Genomic DNA, 26,207 nt, shown 5'->3' on the forward strand with positions numbered 1-26,207 from the left:
TAGTTAGTTAGCCAAATATGTAATGTATAAAGGCTGGAGTGATTTTATATATAACATGTCAGTCTGAACTCTACTTCCTGCTTTTCAGCTCTCTTGGTTTACAATGACTGGTTACCCTGGCTACCAGACAGTATCCAATCAGAGACTTGAGGGGGGGCCACATGGGTCATATCTGTTGCTTTTGAATCTGAGCTGAATGCTGAGGATCAATTACAAACTCACTGAACAGAAATGTACCATGTGGCCCCCCTTCAAGTCGCTGACTAGCTCAGAGTTATAGAGCTGAAAAGCAGGAAGTTGGATTCTGGCTGTTTTATTAGACATCTGTTCACTCCAGCCTCTATATATTCAATTTTTGGCTAACTAACTATATTAGAAACATTTTTTATTTTGCACAGCCTATCCCTTTAAAGGGGTTGTTCACCTTTAAATTAACTTTTAGTATGATGTAGAGAGTGATATTCTGAGACAGTTTGCAACTGGTTTTCATTTGTGGTTTTTCGGTTATTTAGTTTTCCATTCAGCAGCTCTCCAGTCTGCAACTTCAGCAATCTGGTTGCTAGGGCCCAAGTTACCCTAGCAACCATCTACTGATTTCAATGGGAGTCTGGAATATGAATAGGAGAGGGCTGAATAGAAAGATGAGTAATAAAAAGTAGCATTAACAATAAATGTGTTGCCTTAGCATTTGTTTTTTACATTGGTTCAGTGACCCCCATTTAAAAGCTGGAAAGAGTCAGAAGAACAAGGCAAATAATTCAAGAACTATAAAAAAAGAAAAAATGAAGGCCAATTGAACAGTTGTTTAGAATTAGCCATATATAACATAATAAAAGTTAACACTAAAAATTAACTCAAAGGTGAACTACCCTTTTAGGACAGGCGCTAAATTGGACAATGAGTCAGATCTTTGCTTTCTTTTTATTAAGTGGTAGTAGACTGATAAAAGCTAAGCACTGATTGGTTGCTCTGGGCAACTGCACTTTAGCACCTATATTGGTAGGTCTACCATATGTATTAACCTTTTATACCAAAACGTTCTCTGCATAGTTGACAGTGCAACAGTAATTACTGTTATTGTTCCATTAGAACCATGTACAACATTTTCAAAATACAAAACTGGCCTGCAAGGTGTACATGTACCGTATCATTGTTTTTTTGTTATTATGTTTTGGCCTGTTTGAATAAAATAAAAAAAGAATTGTTCAAAATCAGGAACAATGTGACAATAAGAAATATTTTCGTTCTATACAGGTCAGTTTTTATAGCTAGCTTTTTCAACATCACAAATGCTGTGTAAACTCTGGTCTTTGTGTGTTTCCCTGTGTGTTAAGACTAAATAATGAGTTCACCAGATTTACCTAGCCTGAATAACACAGAAACAGGTAAAATTCCTATGATAGGGATACAGACGGCATATATAGAGGTAGATTTATCAAAGATCAAATAGTTTTTCTCTCTAATTCTAAAAACATTTTTGCGACTCTGTGAATTTTTTGCATTCTTTTGAATTCTTTCCAGAAACACATTGTATACATCTGGGTTATTTTTCAAAGCATTTCCTACTTTGTTTATTCATTTGTTTTTTGACATCCGTATAAAAGAGAGGTATCATTTTAAACATGCAAACTTTAGTACATGTACTGTAGGTTATCTGCAACATGTCAACTGGGACAGTCTTTGTACAAATACACAAACGTATATATAAATATACAAATATACAAAAGTAGATCAAACCTGCTATAGTTTAATAAAAAGGTCAGATTAGTTGAATTTAACCCCCAATGTGCCATAGATTGTAGAAATACAAGAGGTGCATTATATAGGCTGCAGAGGGAGGCCTAAGAGTAGAACTACACGGACGGCTCGCAAGCGATTTCAGCGGATCCGACACGCTGCGCCAAAATGAAGGCGTCAAATCGGATGTGATGGAAATGAGGTAAGCAATAGCAATGTCAGATTTTGTCGAATCATTCAACCAACATGACACGACAGCATGCAGCTCTGCGTCTTAATCCGACAGTTGGATAAATGTAGTTTTTTCCTGCGATTTCTCTTCACTTCCAGTATCTTCAGGACATCCGTCACGTCGCATACGTTTCATCGCATGACGACGTGTCGGCTCAAGCCGCACCATCGAGTTCTACCCATAGCCAGGTAATTAAGTGGTGGGTGAGGTTAAAGCTGCAATTGTATGTTATTCGGGGTGGTTCAGGTTAATTTTAGTTTGTTATAGAAATCCCTATTCTTAGCAATTTTTAAATTGGTCTTCATTTTATATTATTTTCCTTAATGGAATGCTGCAGCTGAGGGAAAGGGAAGCCATGAAGGCCCAGTAGAGTGAGAGTCCAATTTCATCTCTGACATTAAAAAAGCTGCACTGCTGAAAATAAAAAGCAGAGAAAATTGTATTTAAAACTACAATGTGCTGTCTTCTGCCTTCGTGCTGCCACTGCCAATCTGAGCAAATCCTCACAGTGGTCATTTGTGAATTCAGCGTGCGAAGTGCAATTGGTTTTTTTGCACATTGCACTCTGTGTTTTACTCTTGCAGGATGGCTGCAGTGCTCTTTTATTGGAACATAGAGACTTGTGGCAAGCCGCTAGCCCCTTGAATGCAGCATTGCCTGTGTTAGGCATCTCTGTTCCTGCCCCAACCAGACATACAAGTTAGGGAGTCCATACACCTTCTGACACTGTACTGTGCAGCATTTCACAGGGTACAAATGCTTGTTAACTGAGCACTTATGGGCATTACCCTCATTAATTGTACTAGGATAGAAAGCTGGCTTAAATATAGAAGGGCTTATTTACTAACACACAAGTGCAGTTGTCAATAGCAACCAATCAGGTATTTTCTTTTACTTTCTAGCTTGACACTGGCAGGTACATCTTACCTCCTCTGTTCTTAAAGCATAACTCAATTATAAAAACTGTTTATAAATAGCAAATGTTCTAGTAGGACAATTATTATTAGTCTGAGTTAATTTTTATCTATTCATAAAAGCCCTACAAATGCCACTGCAGATACTGTCTTGTCTGTTTGTTAATGATTTTTAAACTGTGCCAATGAATTATCCTTACAGGATGTTTTCACGTTGACGGACTGTACAGATACATCCAAAGATATGCATTTGGGGCAAAAACAGCTTGACGCTAGTTACTACATCAGTCAGCCCTTGTCAAGTCTTGCTCAGTGCCTATCTTCTGGGTTGAGCAGGATGTGATTCTGTAGCATCTGTCTATAGTAACACTAAAGAGATGTTTGGTTAAGCATGAGTTAAAATGCAATGTAGAAATAGCAAGAGACCTGTGAAAACCTTCAGGTCAAATATAATTATCTGGGGTAAAGCAGAAGAAACTCGCATGTTTCTACTCTTTATTCCTCCCTCTACATGAAAGGATTAATGACTACACAGGATTAAACTACAGCCTGTCTCTGTCCTTCCCTTCCATTTAAAGCTTTAGTACCAAAATATTCAGTGCCGAAGGCAAAATGGACAAAGCTTAAGATAATCATTGCGCTTATATCACTCACACTTATAATTGTACAATATCTTCTTGTCATACACAGAGCAGGAAAAGCCCTTCTTCAGTCTTTTGAAGTACATTCCTATTAACTTAGATCTCAATGTAATCCTTTAAACTTGTAATGAGGTAATAGGCCACTGCAAAATGCTAGCATTAAAGGAACAGTAACACCAAAAAAATTCAAAGTAATTAAAATATAATGTACTGTTCCCTGCACTGGTAAAACGAGTGTGTTTTTTTCAGAAAGTCTATTATAGTTTATATAAACAAGGTGCTGTGTAGTCATGGGGGCAGCCATTCAAGTTCAGGTTACATTATAACAAATGCACTCTGTAGAATCCCATTGTATTCTATTACAGAGTTTATTGGTTATCTGTTAAGTAACCTGTGCCTTTTATCCTTTTTCAGCTTGAATGACCCATGGTTAGAAAGCAGCTTATTTATATAAACTATAGAAGTCTTTCTAAAACAAACACAAACAGCTCATTATATTTTAATTACTTTAAAATGCTTTTATTTTTGGTGTTACTGTTCCTTTAAGTGCCTTACAATAATGGACTGAAGGCAATCCCTTCTGCTGGGTTTTCTGGATAAGGGATAATTCTGTAATTTGGATCTCCAAACCTTAAATTTACTTAAAAATAATTAAAACATTAATAAAAACCCAATAGGCTGGTTTTGCTTCCAATAGGGATGAATTATATATTAGTTTGGATCAAGTACAAGGTACTATTGCAATATTACAGAGAAAAAGGAAATCATTTTTAAAAATTTGGATAAAACAGTCTATGGGAGATGGCTTTCCCATAATTCGGAGCTTTCTGGATAATGGGTATCTGGATAACGGATCCCTTACTATAAGAATGCTTTTCCTAGAAAGCTTATCTTAACTTAAAGAAGAAATCTCTGAATTATTCAAACTATAATTTGGAAATTTCTTATAAATTTGTGTCTTCCATAATAGATAGACACATGCATATTGTAGCATATATATCGGCATTTGAGGGGGGGAAAAAAATCAGTTTTCTCTTTTATTGTAATAAAGTCCCGTGCAGATAATCTTCAAATATATTGATCTACATGTCGCTAATGTGCTTTTGTTCCCAGTTAGTATATCTTGTAATAGTATCAATAATAGTTATCCTTTATCTGTAAAGTGCCAACAGTTTCTCATTACATAAGTCACATCACTCCCTGCCCCAGTGGATTTAACAATTTATTGGACCAATCCCATTCACACACACGTCTTTTCTGTCACAAACCAGTGAAATGGTTGGTTCATCATAACAGTAACTATTAGTGTATTATAGCATGACCTATTCTTAGCAACTTTGCAATTGGTCTTCATTATTTATTTTGTATAGGTTTTAAATTATTGTTTTCCTTTTCTGCCTCTTTCTAGCTTTTAAATGGGGGGCATTGACCCCCACAAAAACTATTACTCTCTGAGGTAACAATTTTATTGTTATTACTTTTTTTTGTAGTAACATGTTCCTGTTTCCTTCGTCCTGTCTAAGTATGGAGCAGGACAGTTTTAACTGCCATGTTTTAATAAATGTACCTGCAGTTCCTGTGGTTATCTGACTGCTTCATATGAACTAACACAGCAGAATAATTTAACCCACTGCTAGCCCAGCAGTTTACATGTATTATTTATCTTCCTATTCAGTCTTTCTCCTAATCATATTCCAGTCTCTCATTCAAATCACTTCATGATTGCTAGAGTGAATAAGAGCATAGCAACCAGATAGCTGCTGAAATACAAAACTGGAGAGCTGCAGAACAAAAAGCTAAATAATGGGGAAAAAAACACCAAAATAAGACCAATTGCAAATTGTCAGAATATCACTGTCTGCAGAGGGGAGTGGGACGGAATCACCTCTCTAGTTTTGGGGCAGTCACACAGAACATATTTCCCAAATATCCCAAATTTTAATCTGTCCTGTGCTGAATAGAGAGAGAGCTGCACTATGATTGATAATGCAGAGTGGGAATTACCTGCAACTTTATTCTCTGTCTGTTACTTGATTGGTAGACTGTGGGAAAGAGAAGGTGGGGAACATGATTCATCAGATGCTCTGTTGTCATTGGTGTGCTGAGGTAATGGGGCCATTGTCATGAAATGATGGGACACTGCATAAAATATGACCTGGGCTACTGTGTCATGGAATGCAAGTGCTGCTTTTTCATGGAAGTCTTGGACCATGGCCATCTTTGAATTCTAGGGGGTCACTGTCACGTCACTTTCAGACAAATGTATTGTATGTTATTGGGGTCAAAGTGTGATATATTTATAGAGTGATTGTGCCATGATATGCTTGGGACACAAATGCTGGCAGGCACTATCATATGCTGCTGTAACAGCTTTATTTTAAAATGTGTGGGTCACTATGGGATATATTGCTGCCAAGGTAAATGCAATTTGCAATGGGAGGCAGGACTAATGCACTGGCACTAAGCGCAACTATGTGGAACTGCAAGGAGCAGCTTTAGATGCAAATACCATTAATGAATGACATCAATTTGGGCAAATGCAATTGTAGCTGTAAATGTGTCCTAAAATACTGGGACTAGTGTTGTGTGGGTCGGGATTTCCCTAACCCGCCCTCAATTTCGGGTTGCTTTTTATAGACCCGCGCCGCAACAACGTCACAAAAGGGACGGGGCAAGCAGGCGCAGCATCTATAAAAGACAAACCCGGAAGCCGGCATTTGACGGAGGCGGGCGGGGAGAGCAGGAAAAGAGTTCAACCCGACACCCGTGAAAAAGCCTGTGAGGTTGGTAAACCTGTGGTTCCCGCAGGTATCGGGCCGGCCCGCACATCACTAACTGGAACCACCAAATGCTGAGGTCACAGTGTCATGGACTGTTGGGAATACTATGGCATGATATGCTGGGGCAATTGTGTTATGGCTGACTTAATACAGCCAAGGTTCACTTAATCTGCCCCTGACAGGGACTATCACTCAGATAAATTATTTTAAATTCAGCCTCCCTACATTATGGCATACCGGAATTCTCCCCACCCCACCTGCAGATTAAGGTGATGGGTCAATGTTGATGGGGGGGGCTCTGACTAGGCACCATAAGATGATTGTGTCTGTCCCTACATCAGAGATGCAACTAGGGGGAAGCAGAGGAGACACTTACCTGGGGCACTAGTAGGGTTGCCACCTTATCTGGAAAAAAATACCGTCCTTCATATATTTTTATGGTTTTTCCCTATAAATAACACTGTCATCAAGCAACATTTTTACCGGCCAGATGGCAACCCTAGGCACGTGCTTGTCATCATTTACCCTTCTGCTGCCACATCTTCGTCAGCATATAAATGGCAGGGGCTAGGGGGTTGCCAAGAGGTGAGTTGGCCAGTCATGCTGCATAGGGCACCTAGCTGGCTGTGCCCACCACTTCCTAGCAAATTCCCCACCAGAATGTGATGCAAAGAATATTAAGATAAGTACACCTTTTTAAAAAGGCACATTAAAATTGCTCCATCCCCAAAACTATATGCTTAAAAAAATAAGGAAAGTTTTATGCTGTTTGATAGCTCTGTCCTTGTATCACCATAGGCGAGTGAGAAATACCATAAGCCTTACGTGCATGTAGATGAGATTGATTCTTAAACTCTACTGTATTTCATGAATAAGTATTTGTATTCATTTGTGACATATTGTTATTTGTGGAATACATACATATATTACCCACAGTCACACATCATATTGGTGAGATAGGATACAAATAATATGTTTGGGATCAATGAACCTGATTTTTATTTTTCTTATTTTTTTTAAACTAGCTTACGTTTTATAAACCTCACTGGCATCTGTATAGAGAGAATGATTTATTTTTAGACCCCAATCACATTTAGGAATTAGGAAAATTGGACTCTCCTGCAGGTTGAAAGACTGTCAAAGTTCAAAGCATTTGAAACCATTCTATGAACTGATCTAGAACAAGGCAGTCCCCCAGCAGGTCAGCTGTCGGTATATTTCTTCCTGGCACTCATATAGTGTATCAATACAGATGATAGGCAGAATCATACATGAAATATTTATTTGTTGCACATAACAATCATAAGTTTATCCAAAATTTAAAAAACATACCAAAATGACAGAGTTACTTCCATGGTCCCCGAGCATCTCCTGCACCAATGGGGGCTTCACCAGAGACGTCTTACTCCTAAGTACTTGTTCTAATTGATAGTTGAGATATTAATCCAGAGAACCATATAGTATTGAATGACTCAATAGATCAATTGGTTCAATTGGCCTACCCGTCCCAACGGGCAAATGCCCCTAACTTGTTACTTACCCTTCTGCGCAAGTCCAGTCCAGGGAGTTCACAGATGACATCTTCTTCCACGCGATCTTCTTTCTGCTTTGACCGGCGCATGCGCACACGGGAGGGGGGGAGGGTTTTTGCGCCAACTAGGTTTCCTTCCCCTTTAAGTTAACGTTTAGTATGTTATAGAATGTCCTGTTCCTAGCAACAATTAGTCTTCATTATTTATTTTTTTAATTATTTATTTGCCTTCCTTTGCAACATCTTTCCAGCTTTTAAATGGGGGTCACTGACCCCAGCAGCCAAAAACCTATTGCTCTGTGAAGCTACACATGTATTATTATTATCATCACATTATTATTGTTACTGTTTGTTGCGTATATTTTCTAGTCATACTTCTATTCATATTTCAGTCTCTCATTTAAACCACTGCCTAGTTGCTAAGGGAACATATACCCTAGCAACCAGATGGCTGCTGAAATTCCAAGCTAAAAAGCTGCTGAACAAAATCAAATAATTGAAAAAACCACAGACCACGAAAGCCATTTGCAAATTGTTTCAGAATATGAATGCCTATGTCATATTATATGTTAATTTAATGGTGAAGAACCCCTTTAATTTTCAAACCATTTTCTCCATCCCAAATGTAGTTTTGTCAGTTACAGCTGCCTATGGAAAATGAATATAAATTGGAGCACAAGAAGCACTTAGGGTTACTTTCTACTGAAATAGAAAGGCAAGGGAGTAATGTTAGTGTGTTGGACCCACTGTCCTCCCCCAGCTCACTGCCCTGGAGGTGTGGAGAAGGCATTATTTAGTTGATTGCCTGACATGACTAATATTGCAAATAATAGTCAAGAACAGGACTGTAGAACAATGTTTTCAGTTGAGATCTGAATGCAGTAAATGAACTGTGGAATCTGTCGGTAGGATCAGACTGAGGTATGTGAGACCCACCGGAACTGCTTCCCCTGGGACACACACAAATTGGCATATGAATTTACACCTAGAGCTGCAGTGCTAATACTAATGGAGGCCAGGCCAACTACCAGATTATAGGGGTAATTTCAAAATGCTACAATAAGGCTGTAATATGCAATTTGTTTGTGCTATGTACACTGTCTTTACAAATTGCAGCAGGTCTCCTGCCACTTCCCCCACAAATACAGCTCTGACTTTTATATTTATGTGTCTTTATCACTGGTAGTAACATAGAGGGCACTGTGCTGTGTCTGTTCTGCAGCCTTAATATAATTTACAAAAGCCTTAACATTGAAAGGCTGAACACAACATTGATTGCGATAGTCAGCTCTGTATCGGCGAGTGGCCAAAGAGAAGAGACATGTAGTCGCCCTGCTACCTGCCCACTAAGATGCATCCTTGACACGCAAGTTAAGGAGCGGCAGAAGGCCCCTGATACTACTCTCTGTATCTTGCATGGATTTACAGTCTGGCTCTAAGTGCAGAGTGCAGTATCCCTGGGGTTCTTAGTGTTCTAACACTTGCACCCTGGGGAGAAGTAAATGACCCCGTATAATTCCACCATTGAAAAGATTCATGAGGCTTTTTAGATCCCATTCTTCTACCTACAGTTTTTATATTTGCATGTGGTAGCTCTCCAGCCTGTCCACTTCAATGTGGATGTTATACATTCAAAAAGATTAGCTGGTTACATTTTCAGGGCATAGTAATACGTCTCCTTTATTTTGATGTAATAAAATGGCAGTAAGAAAACATCTGAAGGTGTTTCTCACTCCAGTCATTTTCTGTATTGTTCTATTGCTTTATTCTAAAGCCCTCAGTTGTTTCATGAACCATATCATTTCAAGACCTGAATGCTTTATGAACCCTACAATAGAAATATTCTGATAGAAAGACCGGCAGGGGGGGTCAAGTTTAAAGTTTTCTAAGAGAAAAAAAAGATCAATGGCAATGTTGAGCAATGTTGAACAAATGGAAGCTACACATTCATAGTAAGTTAGGTTGTTAATAATTATAGTAAGATAATTAGGTTGTGATAAGTTAGGTTGAAAAAAGACAAATGTCCATCAAATGCAACCTTATGTCTATATATATATATATATCCTGTCTAACTGCCAGCTGATCCAGAGGAAGGCAAAACAAACTATTTGAAGCCTCTCCAATTTGCCTCAGAGGGGGAAAAAATTCCTTTCTGACTCCATAATGGCAATCGGACTAGTCCCTGGATCAACTTGTACAAAGAGCTATTTCCCATAACCCTGTATTCCCTCACTTGCTAAAAAGCCATCCAACCCCTTTTTAAACCTCTAATCTAATGTATCAGCCTGTACAACTGATTCAGGGAGAGAATCCCACATCTTCACAGCTCTCACTGTAAAAAAAACCCTTCAGAATATTTAGGTGGAATCTTGGAATGGGTGACCTCGTGTCCTCTCTGCTGATATCTTCTTCATCTCTTTAAGTTTACACATAATGAAATGAAAAACAAATGTAATCTTGCCATAATGGGTTTTTTTTTTAATCAATAATGACTTTTGACCTCTGAGAAAACCACCAAAATGTATATAAGGACATTGGGAAAATGGAGTTTGCTGAAACCTTTGTAAGCTATAAGCAAGTGGTGGATGGTTTGTAGTAACAAGATGTCACTTGTACTAGAGATTCTGCCCACGGTGGTACAAGGACCTGACTGTTGGCTGTAGCACCAGACTACACTAATGAATGGCTCATCCTCTTTATTGGGCTCTGCAGCTAAACCCACACAAGGTCATATGAAAGTTACAGCTCCTCAGCAGACAGAGCCCAGTGAAAGAAAATAAACGCAGGAATTCTATACAACAGCGGACACGTGTAAGTGATTTCATTTGGAAACTTGGTTTATATCATGTTAGGTGTTGTCATTATTTCGAGGCATTATCACTACTGCTATTTTTGCGAGTAACCTTGCTTTTCCTGTTGAAAATGTGAAATGGAGGAAAAAGTAAACACAGCAGGGGAGGGAACGTTCAAAGCGCTATACACAAATGTTTTTCATAAGGCAGGGAAAGTTGAAGGCATTCTTGGATTCAGGTCTGATGCTCTTCGTATGATACAAATCTTTATGCACATATAACACAAAGGCCAAACGTATCTCAGTTTGTAATGCTGTTATGAAAAAGAGAAGAGTTGTAGAAATATCTTAAATTGCTTATGGCTGGTTGGGGCCAGTTTAATATTGCATAGGTATAGGATCAAGTTATCCAGAAACCTGTTATCCAGAAAGTTCTGAATTACAGAGAGGCTGTCTCCCATAGACTCCATTTTATCCAAATAATCAACATTTTTAAAAATCATTTCCTTTTTCTCTGTTATAATAAAAAAAGTACCTTGAACTTGATCCAAACTAAGTTATATTTAATCCTTATTGGAAGCAAAACAATCCTATTAGTAGACTAAAGGAGGAACTCCATGGGCAATTTCGACACGATCCGATGCGCAGCGCGACGGATCGGGCCGAAATCGCCCATGGAGTTCCTCTCATAAGGTATGTAGATCCAAATTATGGAAAGAGACTTTATCCAGAAAACCCCGGGTTCAGGTAACAGGTCACATACAGTACCTGTAGTATTTTTATTTGTGGGTAATATTGCCCCTTCTTTAATATACTGTACAGTAGCAGAAGCCCAGATGCCAAGATTTGCTTTTTAGACTAACTATACTGTATTTCCCTATCTTTCTTGGAAAATGTAAGAGTCTAGAAGTTAGTATTTTATAGAATGGCCAATTCTAAGCAACTCTTCAATTGGTCTAGATTTTTTTCCTTTTTATAGTTTTTGAATGATTTGCCTTTTTCTTCTGGCTCTTACCAGCTTTCAAATGGGGGTCACAGGCCCCATCTAGAAAATACATGATCTGTAAGGCTATACATTTATTGTTATTGCTACTTTTTTTTACTCATCTCTCTATTCAGGCCTCTCCTATTCATATTCCAGTCTCTAGCATGGTTGCTAGGGCAATTTGGACCCTAGATATAAGATTGCTGAACTTGCAGACTGGAGAGCTGCTGGATAAAAATCTAAATAACGCAAAGACCACAAATAATAACAAATGAAAACTGAATGCAAATTGGCTCAGGATGTCACTCTAGTCTATATCATACTAAATATAGTATAATGTATGATATAGAGAGTGATATTCTGAGATCATTTGCAATTGGTTTTCTTTTTTCATTATTTGTGGATTTTGAGTAGTAAGTTAACTTTTAGCATGTTATAAAATAGCCAATTCTAAGGTCTTCATTATTTATTTGTTATAGTTTTTAAATTATTGGCATTTATCCTATGACTCTTTCCAGCTTTCACATGGGGGTCACTGACCTCATCTAAAAAACAAATGCTCTGTAAGGGCAGAGAAACACGCTGCTATTTGGGGAGGTTAGTCGCCAAGCAACAAATTGCTTCTTCTTTGGGCGACTAATCTCCCCGAACTGCCTTCCCGCCAGCTAAAATGCCAATCGCCTGCCGGATGGCACTCAGATCGCTTTGGCTTTCTCAAGTTGGCTGAAGTTTTCTTGTGAGGCAACTTCGTAAAATTAATTGTTCTGCCATCCTGCCATTGATTTAAATTTTAGCCGGCGGGAAGCAGATTGATAGATTAGTCACCCGAAGAAAAAGAGGTTTGTTGCTGATTGACTAATCTCCCAAAATAGCAGCATGTGACTCTGCCCTAGGTCTACAAATTTATTGTTGTTGCTACTTTTTATTACTCATCTATTTGCAGGCTTCTCCTATTCATATTCCAGTCTCTTATTCAAATCACTGCATGGTTGCTAGGGTAACTTGGGCTCTACCAACCAGATTGCCGAAACCTGAGAGCTGCTGAATAGAAAGCTAATTAACTCACACAAATAATAAAACATGAAAACCAGCTGCAAATTGTCTCAGAATATCTCACTACATCATACTAAATTTAAAGGTGAACACTCCCTTTAATGGAGAACTGAGGGCTATACTCCGAGGCAAATGTACTCATAAGTCAACTTCATATTCATACGCAGATATGGATACAGTGATACACTTGAAAACAGTGACTTTCGCACTAATAACTGACAGCAGAAGGAAGTGCTTCTCTCATGCTATGTCATATATACCCCATGGTTACATAGTAGATGAGACTGAAAAAAGGCTAGTGTCCATAAAGTTCAACCTACCTACCTTATAGCTGATCAAAAAGGAATCCAAAGCATGGATTTGACACAGATTCCTGATTCCAAATCCTTCTGCCTGGCCAAACCGAAACCAAATCATAATTTGCATATGCAAATTAGGGGTGGGGAGGGAAATTACGTGACTTTTTGTCACAAAACAAGGAAGTAAAAAATGTTTTCCCCTTCGAAACCCTAATTTGCATATGCAAATTCAGATTTGGTATTGGGGCTTCGGCCTAATCCAAAATAGTGGATGCATCCCTACTTTCAATAATACTTCAGTAATGGATATCAAAACTGTATTGCATATTCCTTATAGGGCCTTCTTCTCTATTGACTCTAATATTCTAACACAAGATAATACCATACTGTACTGCCATGTCCTGTTCTTTCAAGGACATGGATATGATGATGCACAGCTATCCAATATCCCATGTAGAGTGCTGATTATACATTGTCTCACTTTTTTGGGGGGCAGAATATGAAACCTATGGAAATAAAATCATTTGGAGAGACACACCTAGTCTGCAGTCCTCAGTTTGATGCAATATATTACTGTAAATTAAAATAATGTTATAAACCGAAAACATCATGACTAATAATGCACGTTCAAGATGGTGGTTGGGTATGTTACCATTAGTAGTTCCAAACAGGAATCACTCTGACACCCTTGCCTTTCCAAACAACAGATAAGTTGGGTGCTCAGTGGTAGAGGAATCAATCACTTCACCAACCTCGCAAATGAGGCACAGCTCCCCACACATCACCAAGGGTGGCAAAAAGACATTTCTTGTAACTTTGCTAGTTGCTCTGCACTAGCAAAGTGAACCCCCAGTCCCCCTCCCAGACTGGAGGCAAATTGTTGAGTGCCATGGGGAGCGGGGGCCAGCAGAACAAATCCTGGCAATATGGTCAGGATCGTCCCTGTCACCAACCAGATTACTAGCAAACAATTCACTGTTTTTGATGATGACTGTATTGATGATATTCAAGTTAAAAGAAACAATTCACTGTTACAGAGAGCTGCATCAAGTAGGGCGAACCCTTGTACTTGCAGCATGTATTACTCATTAAACATGCAGGGGTTTGAATCTTTTCATAATACTCATGTTACTGTTAATACAGTATGTATATATTTAGGCACTTTATTGGGTATTGATGATGTTCAAGTTAAAAGAAACATTAAACCAACATATTATTCTAAGCTTGATGTGGCTATAAGAAAAAGGTGAGAGGTTTATGCCTTTCCCATTCTCAAGTAAACAGTAGTGTTTAAAATGTATTTTAGATACCATATGTATATTTACAATTCAATACTTGCTAAATGTTAAGCTAAAAAGGGCAAACATGTAAGTTGAAGCTCCTCCATGTTTTATCCTTGCGAGTTAGATAATTTGATTCCTAGTACAACGCCTTCCATTTCTACTTTATCGAGACTGCTTTGTTAGCATGAGTCATGCAGAAGGGGATTAATTTACACTGGTAATCAAATTTTCTACCTCGCAAGGACTAGGGTTGCACCGAATCCAGGATTTGGTTTGGGATTCGGCCTTTTTCAGCAGGATTCGGATTTGGCCAAATCCTTCTGTCTGGCCAAAACCAAATCTGAATCCTAATTTGCATATGCAAATTAGGGGCAGGCAGGGAAATTGCGTGACTTTTTGTCACAAAACAAGGAAGTAAAAAATTTTCCCCCTTCCCACCCCTAATTTGCATATGCAATTTAGGATTTGGTTCGTATTCGGCCGAAACTTTCACGATGGATTCGGGGGTTCGGCCAAATCCACAATAGTGCATCCCTTGCAAGGACCAAACATGGAGTAGCTTCAGTACATTGTGTAACTTCACACAACCTCCATACAACAACCACAACTTCAGGACACGTTCTGCAATAAAGACAAAAAGTGGGACCGGTACAATTTTTTTTTCCTTTTTAATACTGTATGGATCTCTTCCCGTTTTACATTTAATACTGTATACCTAGACATGCATGCAAAAGCTGTACGGAATCAGTAGCTGTGACAAAATGCTTTTAACAGATACTGACCGTGTGTCTAATCCTTTGCTTTGGGTGTCCACACACTGTTAACAAAGACAGTTAACACATAATTATTTGCTGTACTCCTCAGGAAACTTTGCAACAAACACAAGTTACTTAAAACAGCAAGTCAGAAATAGATAAATGCACAAGAAAACAAACTTCAAATACATAAAAAAAGATTTTTTTTCCTTATTTTTCTTCTTTACTGTGACTAGCACCATCTGTACACGGGGGATATGAACATAAACGTTTGGATAATAAAGGTTTGAAAGGCACTTAAATCAGTCTGATCATGGATTGCTCTTCTTCATACAGTACTTCTGATGCTCCAAGTCCCACTATAGTCCTCCGACACTACTAAGCAACTTGGAGGAAATGTCTCACTTTTGCCTTCAGTCTTTATTTACAAAATAAACCTTAAAGGTTTTTCAAAGTGCTCTCTTCAGTCTTGCAGGAATCTGTTGATACCAGACTTATTTTTTCTATAGAAATAAAGTTTGTGCTGTTCCTCAATGAAAACATTGTTGCTTTCTTGTTTTATCACATTCAATGTCACTTCCCAGCATCACTTGCTCTATAACTTTTGTTCTAGATCCAGTCTTTGGGTGGTGTTGGAAGGGAAAATTGAATTTGTGGTAAATAAGTACATATTTCATTTCGTGCATCCATTTTCAGGCTGGGTCGCCCTTATCGACGCCGTGAGGTGATATCGAAACAAGTGATCATCATTAGATGTGCTTTACAGAAGTTGACGCGATTCTCCAGCCGCTCCGTTACACATTCCAGGGCCTCCAAGTACTCTATGGAGTCAACTTCATAGGTTTGCTCCAAGTCAACTGAAAACAAATTAAAAGAAACAGATGAGACATTTTATAAAGAAATAATACATTTATGCAACTTTATTATAATGACTATGTTATAAACAGTTGGAGTATAACAACACTACAGTATATTGCAGCTGTATGCCCTGTGCAAACATAACCCATTTTTGCTCTATAAATATTATAATATACATATGTGTTAATATGTTATCCATCCTATTATCTATGTTAACCACCAGTTGATAATGACATTTTTAGTCTAGGGAGTTCCTAAATAACAATACTGTGGTGTATTAGGTTGATAATTCAATATATACGATTTAGGGACCAAATTAAAGGACCAGTAACATCAAAAAATGTAATTGTTTTAAACAGAAGATAGCAGATAAGCTCTGTACAACATAATGTTATCTGTTTATCCTGTGCCATACAGCCTATTTTCAATTTCCGCCATTGCTACTCAGCAGCTTGTTTATATGAACTATAGTAGTGTTTCTGAAGCAAACAGATCGGTTTTACCAGTGGGGGGCAACACTACATGATATTTGTATTACTTTAAAACACTTTCATTGTTTGGTGTCACTATTCCTTTAAAATAAAACTTTGTTGCCCTGTAAAGAAGTCTTTAGAGCCTGTGGCTAAACATTTCTTGGAGAGCAGCTCATGCATAATAGACAGCCAACCTGGAAAATGCAAGGCGTAGGCTGAGATGACATTGCAATGATGACTAAGGGGTTATTTATTAAAGTCTGAATGCCAAAAACTCGAAAATATTTATTAAACCCTGGGGTTATAAAAAGTCAGAATCCGAAAATCCGGAATCTCAGACCTGCTGAGGTTGTATATACTGTAAGGCAACAGGAGAGGTCTCTATACTATTTTGAAGTTTCTGTGGTCTGCGCTGGAATTAGCCTGAAAATCCGACTATTTTGGGCTTTTCGGATGTCTCCGCTCCGATAAAATTGTGATTTTTTTTTTTTAATAATAAATAAGGTCCAATCCAATGGATTCTAGTTTGGTGTGACTTTTTTCAATAAAATAGTCAGATAAATTTGGACTTTGATGAATAAGGTCCTAAAACATTTGTGCTAAACACGTTATTCTTTGTGATATCTGGGGTTTCCAACAGGTCTGCAGAGACTTCTAAAGAAATTCCATCACTGGCCCAGGAGACAAAAGATTTCGTCACCTTCATTGAGACAAGAAGAGCAGCACTAATTATGGAAATTTCTGGCATATCTAGTGATTGCAGTGCATAGATTCTTACATTCACTGAGCCATTTGTTCGGGTCCAGCATAAGGAATTGTTTGGTGATCTCCAGTTCCTTCAACAGCCATTCATATTTGGCCCTGACTTCAGCAATTCTCTGCTGACGGTGTTCCAGGATTTTTATTTTGGAATTGAAGCGGGATACCTCCTGGAAAGAAAAAGACAGATTTCACTATCGAGTAGATAAAGAATAGAGACAGCAGAATGTATTTTAAGCTGATCAAAACAGTTAAAATGAATATTACATTATCAGTACAAAAATATAATAATTATACTACTACAAGACATAAATAATAACTCTTTATTATTACTGCCAATGATACTCAGAATACATGTCTCTCTCAAAATATACAAAGAGCCCATGCAAGCTATAAAAATGTTGCTGGGCTACTAAACTGGACGAATGTCAGCTGGCTAAGGATACATTCTGAGAAACCAGAGGTTCTTGTGGAGAAACCCTGCATTCAACGTGATTACTTTTACATTCCAAGATCAATTCACCAAGCTGAATGTTCTCTTCAAATACACAAGGTTTTATATTTGAATATTTCTACTCAAGCATCAAGTAGCAGCAATCATTTTTCTAATAAACTGGCCATGCACAGTAAGATTTTGCTCATTCTCAGATGACCAGTTGTTAAAGGAACAGTAATAAAATTTAAGTAATTCATTTATAATATACTGTTGCCCTGCACTGGTTTATTATTTTCAGAAAGACTACTATTGTTTATATAAATAAGATGCTGTGTAGCCATGTGGACAGCCATTCAAAAGAGAAAAGGCCCAGGGTTACATAGCAGACAACAGATAAGATCTGTAGACTACAATGGGAATTTTTCAGTTATCTGCTATTTAACCTGTACCCTTTCTCCTTTTTTCAGACTGAATGGGTGCCCCCATAGCTGCACAGCAGCTTGTTTATATAAACTATAGTAGTCTTTCTGAAGCAAACACATCAGTTTTACCAGCACAGGGCAACAGTACATATTTTATTTACTTTAAAACACTTTCAGTTTTTGGTTTTACTGTTCCTTTAATCAACCATACATTACAGCCATGATAAGATTTCAGATACAGATTTCAACATTTCACATTCTTCTTAAGAAAATAATGGCCATTGCATTGTGTTCTGTAGCAATGTAGGCACAACCCTGTATGTAAATGCATAATATACTTTATGATTTTGTTGCAAGATTGCAACTTCTGCCTCTTATGTTTGTGCTGCTATTGCAGCAAGGTTTTTGTTCAAAGTTGTAAACACGGATGAATGTGACTATTTTTTTTACCATATTTGGTATAATGGCATCCTTGAAGAAACAAATGTGCACAGTACAAGATTGTTAAACTATGAGTGTCTGTCATTCACATCAATTGACAGATTATATAGATGATATAATCTGAAGGATGATTTTATTGGGTTGATCACATGATCTACAACAGTTTCAACCAATAACTTTACAATAAGTTAATGTTTTTATCACCCTGAAATCAGTTTTTGCTTGCTGGCGACCATGAACGTCAGAACCTTAAGTATACATCTGATAACATTCTGTATATTTACTGGGATCCTTCAAAGCTTCACCTCCTACAACTAGTAAAAAAGTACAGCTTGACTATAAACACATTAGCACTGCTCATGGCATAATACAGCTGTATTTTGCTCACTAAACTATCATGACAAGCTACTGCCCCTTACAACATGGACACAAAGATCAACAACTGAAGTGTACCCCCCCCAGCCTGTACTGAGACTCTGCAGAACCACTTGTTACTCATTTTCAGGTTCCTTAGCAGAGGATTCCACTGTTAGGAAGGGTGGCTCAGAAGAGTCATGCACAATGATTTCCTCTCTCTTCTGATATGTTTGTATACTTTTTCCTATTAATAACTGCCAATCAGTAGAAGAGGCAATTAAGTCAGCATGCAGTTATTTAACACACCAGAAGTGTCCAATCAGCTTTGAAGTGAATGAGAAGCATCCATACAATGAACAGTTTAATTGGGGAGGTATGACTTTCAGTTTTTGCATGGTATGCCAGTCAGCCAAGAATCTATTCTGTCCAAATATTATAAAAAGTTTGTGAAATGTCTGCTTCTCTACAGATCTTCGTTGTATATGACTATTTTTAAATAATTTAATAGAACTCTTCTTCTTAAAATGTTATGTTTATGTATGTGTATAAAATGTATATAAAAGTAGTGTATATAAGTAATAAAAAGTTGCTCTCCGTTTACCTCATCCTTATATACACACACCAGCATGGGCATAATATTATTTTTCTATATAGGCATTGCTCCTGAACTTTTCTCAATACCCTTTTTGTTATGTCTATTACAGGTCCTCATTTTAAAGCACCATGTTTAGTGTCTCTTGCCCTAAATACCCATCCATTCTGTTTAGGATTCATAAGTGAACCCTAAAATTAGGGATGCACCTAATCCACTGTTTTGGATTCGGCCAAACCCTCGAAGCCTAACCAAATACGAAGTTGGGAAGGGGAAAAAAAATTTACTTCCTTGTTTTGTGACAAAAAGTCACGCAATTTCCCTCCCTGTCCTTAATTTGCATATGCAAATTAGGATTCAGGCCGGCTGGGCAGAAGGATCATGGCCGAATCCTGGATTTGGTGTATCCCTACCTAAAATAAATACTTATTACTTGGCCCACAATATTCTAGAAAGCAAACTGTATGGGCCTTAATAGCTAGTAATACCCAAAGGGTAAAACAAAAATGAAAGTTGAATATCACTCATATAAATATATGATAACTGGTAGGACTAACCTTACAGTCTTCACTGCGGTGTCGATGGAGCCTTTCAACATCATCTATTTCATAGACCTTAATCTCAAATGGTTCTCCAAGGCCTCTCTGTCCATTGCACATGGGGCCATCAACCCAGCGAACACCAGGGCTGTTGGTTGGCTTACGAACAGGGGAGGTGGCATCAAGGGATAAAGCTGGTACAAGTTTCCTTCTCTGTGATCCTGTCATACAAACAGATTAAATCACCATTTTTAGAGGTTGTCATTGGTAAACATCACTCATGAAGTTCTTGATTAAACATGTTTTATTTGTAGAAGAGGTAATATCAGGAACATAGATGTTACAATTCTTTTTCGTTTATGAAAAAGAAAGATGTGGATTCTCTGCCAAAAGTGGCTGAACAGTAATATAGCATTTCAAGATGGAGTGGATTCATTTTTGGGAAAAAATGAAAGCTTACTAGTATTAATACATATGATATACTGTTTGTAGCTCATCATGTAGCCCCAAATGCTTAGCAAATAGAGGGGCATTAGAATTAGGGAATTGGAATTGTACAGCCCAGGAGTGGGATAAGTTGGCACAGATCTTTGACGATGGGGTCTAGAAAAAACTCAAAGCTGTGCTCATTTTCTAGTCAATGTCCATTTGATTTAACTATACAGAAGGTATTATTCTAAAGTTTGGCATCATCACTTTGCATTCAGAATTTGAAAATCTTTTTTTTAAGTCCTACAATCCATCACTTTACAGTGGAATAACCCTTCCCTGGGGGTGCATGAAACTGTGAGCCTAATGGAGGTTGAGAATGGTTGCATGGTTTCCTTTCAATCTGTGGAATCAGGTATGTCTGTGTAAAAAAAATATATACCTGTATTTATACTTATTTCTGAAAGTTCAGGTAGTGCTTACAGTGTGTATCTCTTTTACATAAATCAATTGAATGAGCTCATGTCAAAAGGGGAGCATACTTTCTCTTTTATGCCCAAAATGTATTTTCTTTAAATATCCTACACAAAATCTTGCATATGATGATGAAATGTTATCACTACCATTAATCAGTTCACTTCAGATGGAATACCTAAAACAAAAGAAAAGCTGAGGCATTCAAGTTTGGACAGAATAAAACCCTTTTATCTTTCACTAACATTATGTTTCCAATGCTTTTAAATATGTTAAAATAATGGAGAAAAGCTTTTTTGTAATAACCTGGATGAGCTCACTGGCACTAAATATTACCCATTTCACTCTGCAAATTGCACATCACAGATTAATGACTCAAATATGCAACAAAAAGGGAAAAAACTCTAAAGGGACAGGTCAAGTATACACAAAATACATTTATGAACTCAACCTTTTAATCAAACAGCCCTATCAATAACTGTACAGAATTATCATTCACACTTACAGTTTAAGTACCCACTAATGAAATCACATCATATAATTTTTTATACTTAAATAATTACTTTAATAGTTGCAAAGTGATATCTCCTCCACATTTAAGAACCACTGATGTCTATATTAATTTGTTCAGTGGTATAGGTATAGGCTCTATTATTATTGGGAATGCTTGGGACCTGGGGTTTTCTGTATAAGGGATCCTTCTGTAAAAGATCTAATTGTTTTGCCACCAATATGGATTGATGCAGCTTAGTTAGCATCAAGTACAAGGTACTGTTTTATTATTACAGAGAATAAGGAAATCATTTTTAGAAATTTAAATTATTTGCTCAAAATGGGGCTTTTTTTCTGTGATTTAAGTTTTTTTGTTCTAAAACTCACACATTCGAAATAGATTAAAAAACTTGAATTTTAGAGATTTATTAGGCACCAAAAAATGAAAAACTTGATTTTAAAAGCTGCAGAGTTCATGTAGAAGTCAATGGGAATAGTCCTAGGCAAAATTTAAGTAATCTTTTTTAAATTTTGAGTTTTTTGAGAGTTTGTAGACCCATTGTAAATGATGAGTAAAATACAAATTTGATTTTGATTTTGATTTTTTTCTTCTGATCTAAATTTGTAATACTAAGGGGCACATTTACTATTGGTCGAATATCGAGGGTTAATTAACCCTCGATATTCGACCATCGAAGTAAAATCCTTCGACTTCGAATATCGAAGTCGAAGGATTTACCGCATTTCCTGTGATCAAATTAATTAAATCCTTCGAATTGAACGATTCGAAGGAATTTAATCCATCGATCGAACGATTTTCCTTCGATCCAAAAAAGCTAGGAAAGCCTATGGGGACCTTCCCCATAGGCCAACATTGATGCTCGGTAGGTTTTAGGTGGCAAAGCAGGTGGTCGAAGTTTTTTTTAAAGCGACAGTACTTCGACTATCGAATAGTCAAACGATTTTTAGTTCGAATCGTTCGCTTCGAAGTCGAAGGTCGAAGAAGCCAATTCAATGGTCGAAGTAGCCAAAAAAATACTTCGAAAACCAAAGTATTTTTTATTCGAATCCTTCACTCGAGCTAAGTAAATGTGCCCCTAAGTAAGCGTTGAAGTATAATTTATTTATAGTTTATTTCAAATTGAATAAAAACTTTCACAAATTTAATTTTTATAAACAAGCCCCTACGGGAGATGCCCTTTACATAATTTGGTGCTTTATGGGTAACGAGTTTCTGGATAAGGGATCTGGGCTACATAGCTTTAATAAGGGGTTGGATGGCTTTTTACCAAGTGAGGGAATACAGGGTTATGGAAAATAGCTCATAGTACAAGTTGATCCAGGGACTAGTCTGATTTTGCAGTCAGGAAGGATTTTTTTCCCCCTCTGAGGCAAACTGAAGAGGCTTCAGATGGGTTTTTTTGTCTTCCTCTGGATCAACTGGCATATAAGCAGGTTAAAAAAAGTTAAAAGGTTGAACTTGATGGACTTGTGTCTTTTTTTAACCTAACTTACTATGTTACTATGTTACATAGACACCATTATTTGCAGCCACAGTATATTTCATTTTAGCGCTTTATTTTCTTTTTCTTAAATTCTGTATTTTTTGATCATTTCTTTTCATCAGGGGGTGCACCATGCGTCATGTTTGAAGTAGATAAATTCCATAGCACAAGTATGTTACATGGCCATTCATAGATATAGTGCATATATCAGGGTCGGATCACTTTATCTGTACAGCTTCTACTTAGCATAACAACATGTAAATTTGCTGTACACTATAACAAACTAAGACAGGTCTGGCATGGGTAAATGACTGCAGTATATATATACACAAAGCTATTTAGTGAAGAATGCCATTACCAAGCCATTGGCAGTGTCATATATGCAAGTGACTGGATGCAAAGTATCCATGACTCTTACAACATTTATCCATTACTGCCGCTTAAAAACATAACAATGAAGACAGTGTTTTAGTGCAGGTATGGATGTGCCCTCTGCACACAGCCATGTTTTATGTTGATCATTTCTGACAGGAAGCCTTTGAGACCATAATAGTCATAAATACTTCTGACAAGGTTGCCTGACCTGAAATGAGCAAATCTTCCCTGGCATAATCTTTAGTACACATTCAATTGTGCACCACAGGAGATGAAGCTCAGGGGCTCTTAACACCAATAAATAGAATGTGATTCTTTCTCAAACTGCACGGCCTTTTTGTGATTAGCTTTAACGGAAAAATCCTATTTGTAAAATGGTGATGGTGCCTTTGATCCGCTCTTACAGTATTGCCATGGGGGTCTTCAATTGTGAACCATCCACGTGACCTTCTGCAATATGGGGAATTATTTATCTCCAAACCACAGGCACAACATACAGTATAAGATTAACATTTCTGTAATGTAGTTAAAAAAGGCAGAGTTTTCCCTTTGTTTCAGTTTCTTATCACTGTTGTTATTTCTACAAAAAGCTGGGAAAATACACTGCTAATTATTTCACCAATAAATATCATCCATTTTCTCAACGATAAACCTGCTGCAAATCTTTACTGAACTGGTGCTTTGTCACTGAGATAAAACAAAGAAAATCATTATTTAAGATACATACTAACATGTTATACTGTATCTTGTATAGTCCCAGCAAATGGACTGAAAAATGGGTACCTAAAAAGTGTTGTAGTTTGAGTAGCCACTGGCAAACAGAAATAACTATTCAAAAGGAGTTTCACTCTTTTACTGTCAGTGCCAGTGACTAGCAACAGTAAATTGCAGATATACAACCTAAAAAATGGTTTACTTTTTACAATTGACATTAAAAAAAAAATTATGGTGTAAAATTTACAAGAACTGTGGACGTGGAAGTTGCAAATCATGGGCACATTACCACTAAAAGTAATGCATCTAAGCTGCATTCTGCTGCATGGCTGCCGGGGATCAGAGTAGTCTGCAGCATGCAGCTAAATAAAATTTTGGGATAAGTCCAATAAGGTTTCTCCACCAGCAATTCTTTGATTCTGCTGATTCTTCGGGCAGTTGTATATTAGTACATGTACAGGAGAAGATCAACTATGAACCAACCTCCTGCTTGGCCACTCATCATGTTTCTCTCATCTGATACACAGTCAGACAGGGGATCTTACTTGAGTAGTTAGATCAGATATTGCTTAGGGTTGGGTGGGTTTGGGCCTCAACGGAGCCAAGGCTCTGAGCAGTCATGCTAAAAGCTCCTATTCAAATTTAACACTTTGATTTGAAGGTTTAGGGATGCATAACACACCAGGAGAGCTCTGTGGGAAGTCATTCAGGGACAAGGCTAAAACTGCAACATGGGTCAATAACACTATCACAGAAAGTAAGGAAAACAGCAATAGGAAAATATATATTCAGCTCTTAAAGGGGATTAACTTTTAGGGGGTTCTTTACTAAACCTCAATTTTTTTTGGTCAAGGGGTTTTGGGGGAAAACTCAAATTTTTAGTGAAAAAAAACCTCAGATTTTTTGATATTTATTATAACCTGGAACTGCCAAATCCGAAAATCCGCCATCTCAAACCAACCAGGTCAATGGCAGATGCCCCTTTTACAAATTGAAGATATTCTGATCTGTGCTGGGTTTCGGCTGATAATTTATATAATGTGGGATTTTCAGGTGATTACTTGAAATTGAAAAAAAATCGGGCGTCAAATCCCAAAAATTCTACCATTAGAGTTTTCATTCGATTTTATTGAGTGTTTTCCTGCACCAAATTTTTTTAGTTGATTTTCTGATAAATAAGTTAAAATTATGGATGGGAGTTTGGTTTAATGAAAAGACGAGATAAATTTGAGTTTTAGTAAATGTGCCCCTTAGTGTTATACAGACAAAGGTACTCTATGACAGTTATGCATTTGGTCTTTATGGTTATTGGATAATTTCACTTTTTCTTATGCAGCTCTCCAACTAATATCTGGCTGCTTGCCTCCCACATGTCTTAACAACTTGAATGCAGTTTGAATGACAGACAGGAAGACGCACAGAAGAGGTTCTCAGTAGAAAAGGGAGTACCAATATGTAGTATAGTATAAATTCCCCACCAGAATGCAGCAGGTAGTATTTTTAGTTTAAAGGAGAACTAAAGCTCAACTAAAGAAGTAGCCCAAGGGAACCACGGTCAGTTAGCAGTAATGTTATGTGCCTCCAAACATGGTCCAGTAGCTCCCCATCTTCTTTTCTGCTGATTCATTGCACATGCTCTGTGCTCCTCAGTAACAGAGTTTAGGGACTGACACACAAGATACTGAATATAATATAAATGTCACAATATAAGGCTGTAAGTATTTCAGATTATTGCTACATGACAGCTCAGAAACAAGAAAAAATAGCATTAGAATGTAATAATCAGCCCTGTAGCATAGAACTATATGACAGGCAAACTTCATTTTCTGCTTGATGATTTGTGACGACACCTAAGCTTAGTTTCTCAATAGCTGCTCAAAGTGCACTGAGCATGTGCATGTCACAGACAGGGTACACAATATTCACCTTTAATTGGGGAGTGCTTTAGGTATTCAACATATAAAGAATAATAGTGTTATTCCTGTTTTCTCTTAAACCACTTCCCAACATAGTTAATAGGACCTAACACCAACCAAGTACCTAATATCTGTGCTCTGAAGACTACAAGTCGGAGGACTTAAGTGAGGAGAGAGGGCCAATCACAATGAAATTGCGATATAAATAAAATTGTGTTTTTAACAGGTATAGATGAATTTGTTTATTATATTATGTGTTGCCAATAAACTACAAGGCCATTATGGCATATTGCGACATGATAGGGGCAAGTAAATGATGTGTGCTGAATATTAGGTACTTGGTTGGTGCTAGATCTAAGACCTTAGCAAAAAACACTATTATTCTTAGTATATCCCAGTTTGCCCATGGAAATATCTTAAGTTT

General features: G+C 37.4%; 1 protein-coding gene across 1 annotated transcript in view; it reads right to left on the reverse strand.

Moving 5' to 3' along the window:
- Positions 1–14,897: 14,897 nt before the first annotated feature.
- Positions 14,898–26,207, reverse strand: part of LOC108716124 (kinesin-like protein KIF26B) — a 192,863-nt gene continuing 181,553 nt past the window's right edge. The window contains exons 13-15 of the mRNA XM_041562761.1: positions 19,897–20,099; positions 17,111–17,261; positions 14,898–15,858 (exon numbers count right to left, since the gene is read on the reverse strand). Of these exons, the coding sequence (XP_041418695.1) occupies positions 15,710–15,858; positions 17,111–17,261; positions 19,897–20,099 (503 nt within the window). The 3' untranslated portion in view covers positions 14,898–15,709. The remainder of the gene's footprint in view (positions 15,859–17,110; positions 17,262–19,896; positions 20,100–26,207) is intronic.

Source organism: Xenopus laevis, chromosome 5L (assembly GCF_017654675.1).
Source record: "Xenopus laevis strain J_2021 chromosome 5L, Xenopus_laevis_v10.1, whole genome shotgun sequence".
Taxonomy (NCBI): Eukaryota; Metazoa; Chordata; class Amphibia; order Anura; family Pipidae; genus Xenopus; species Xenopus laevis.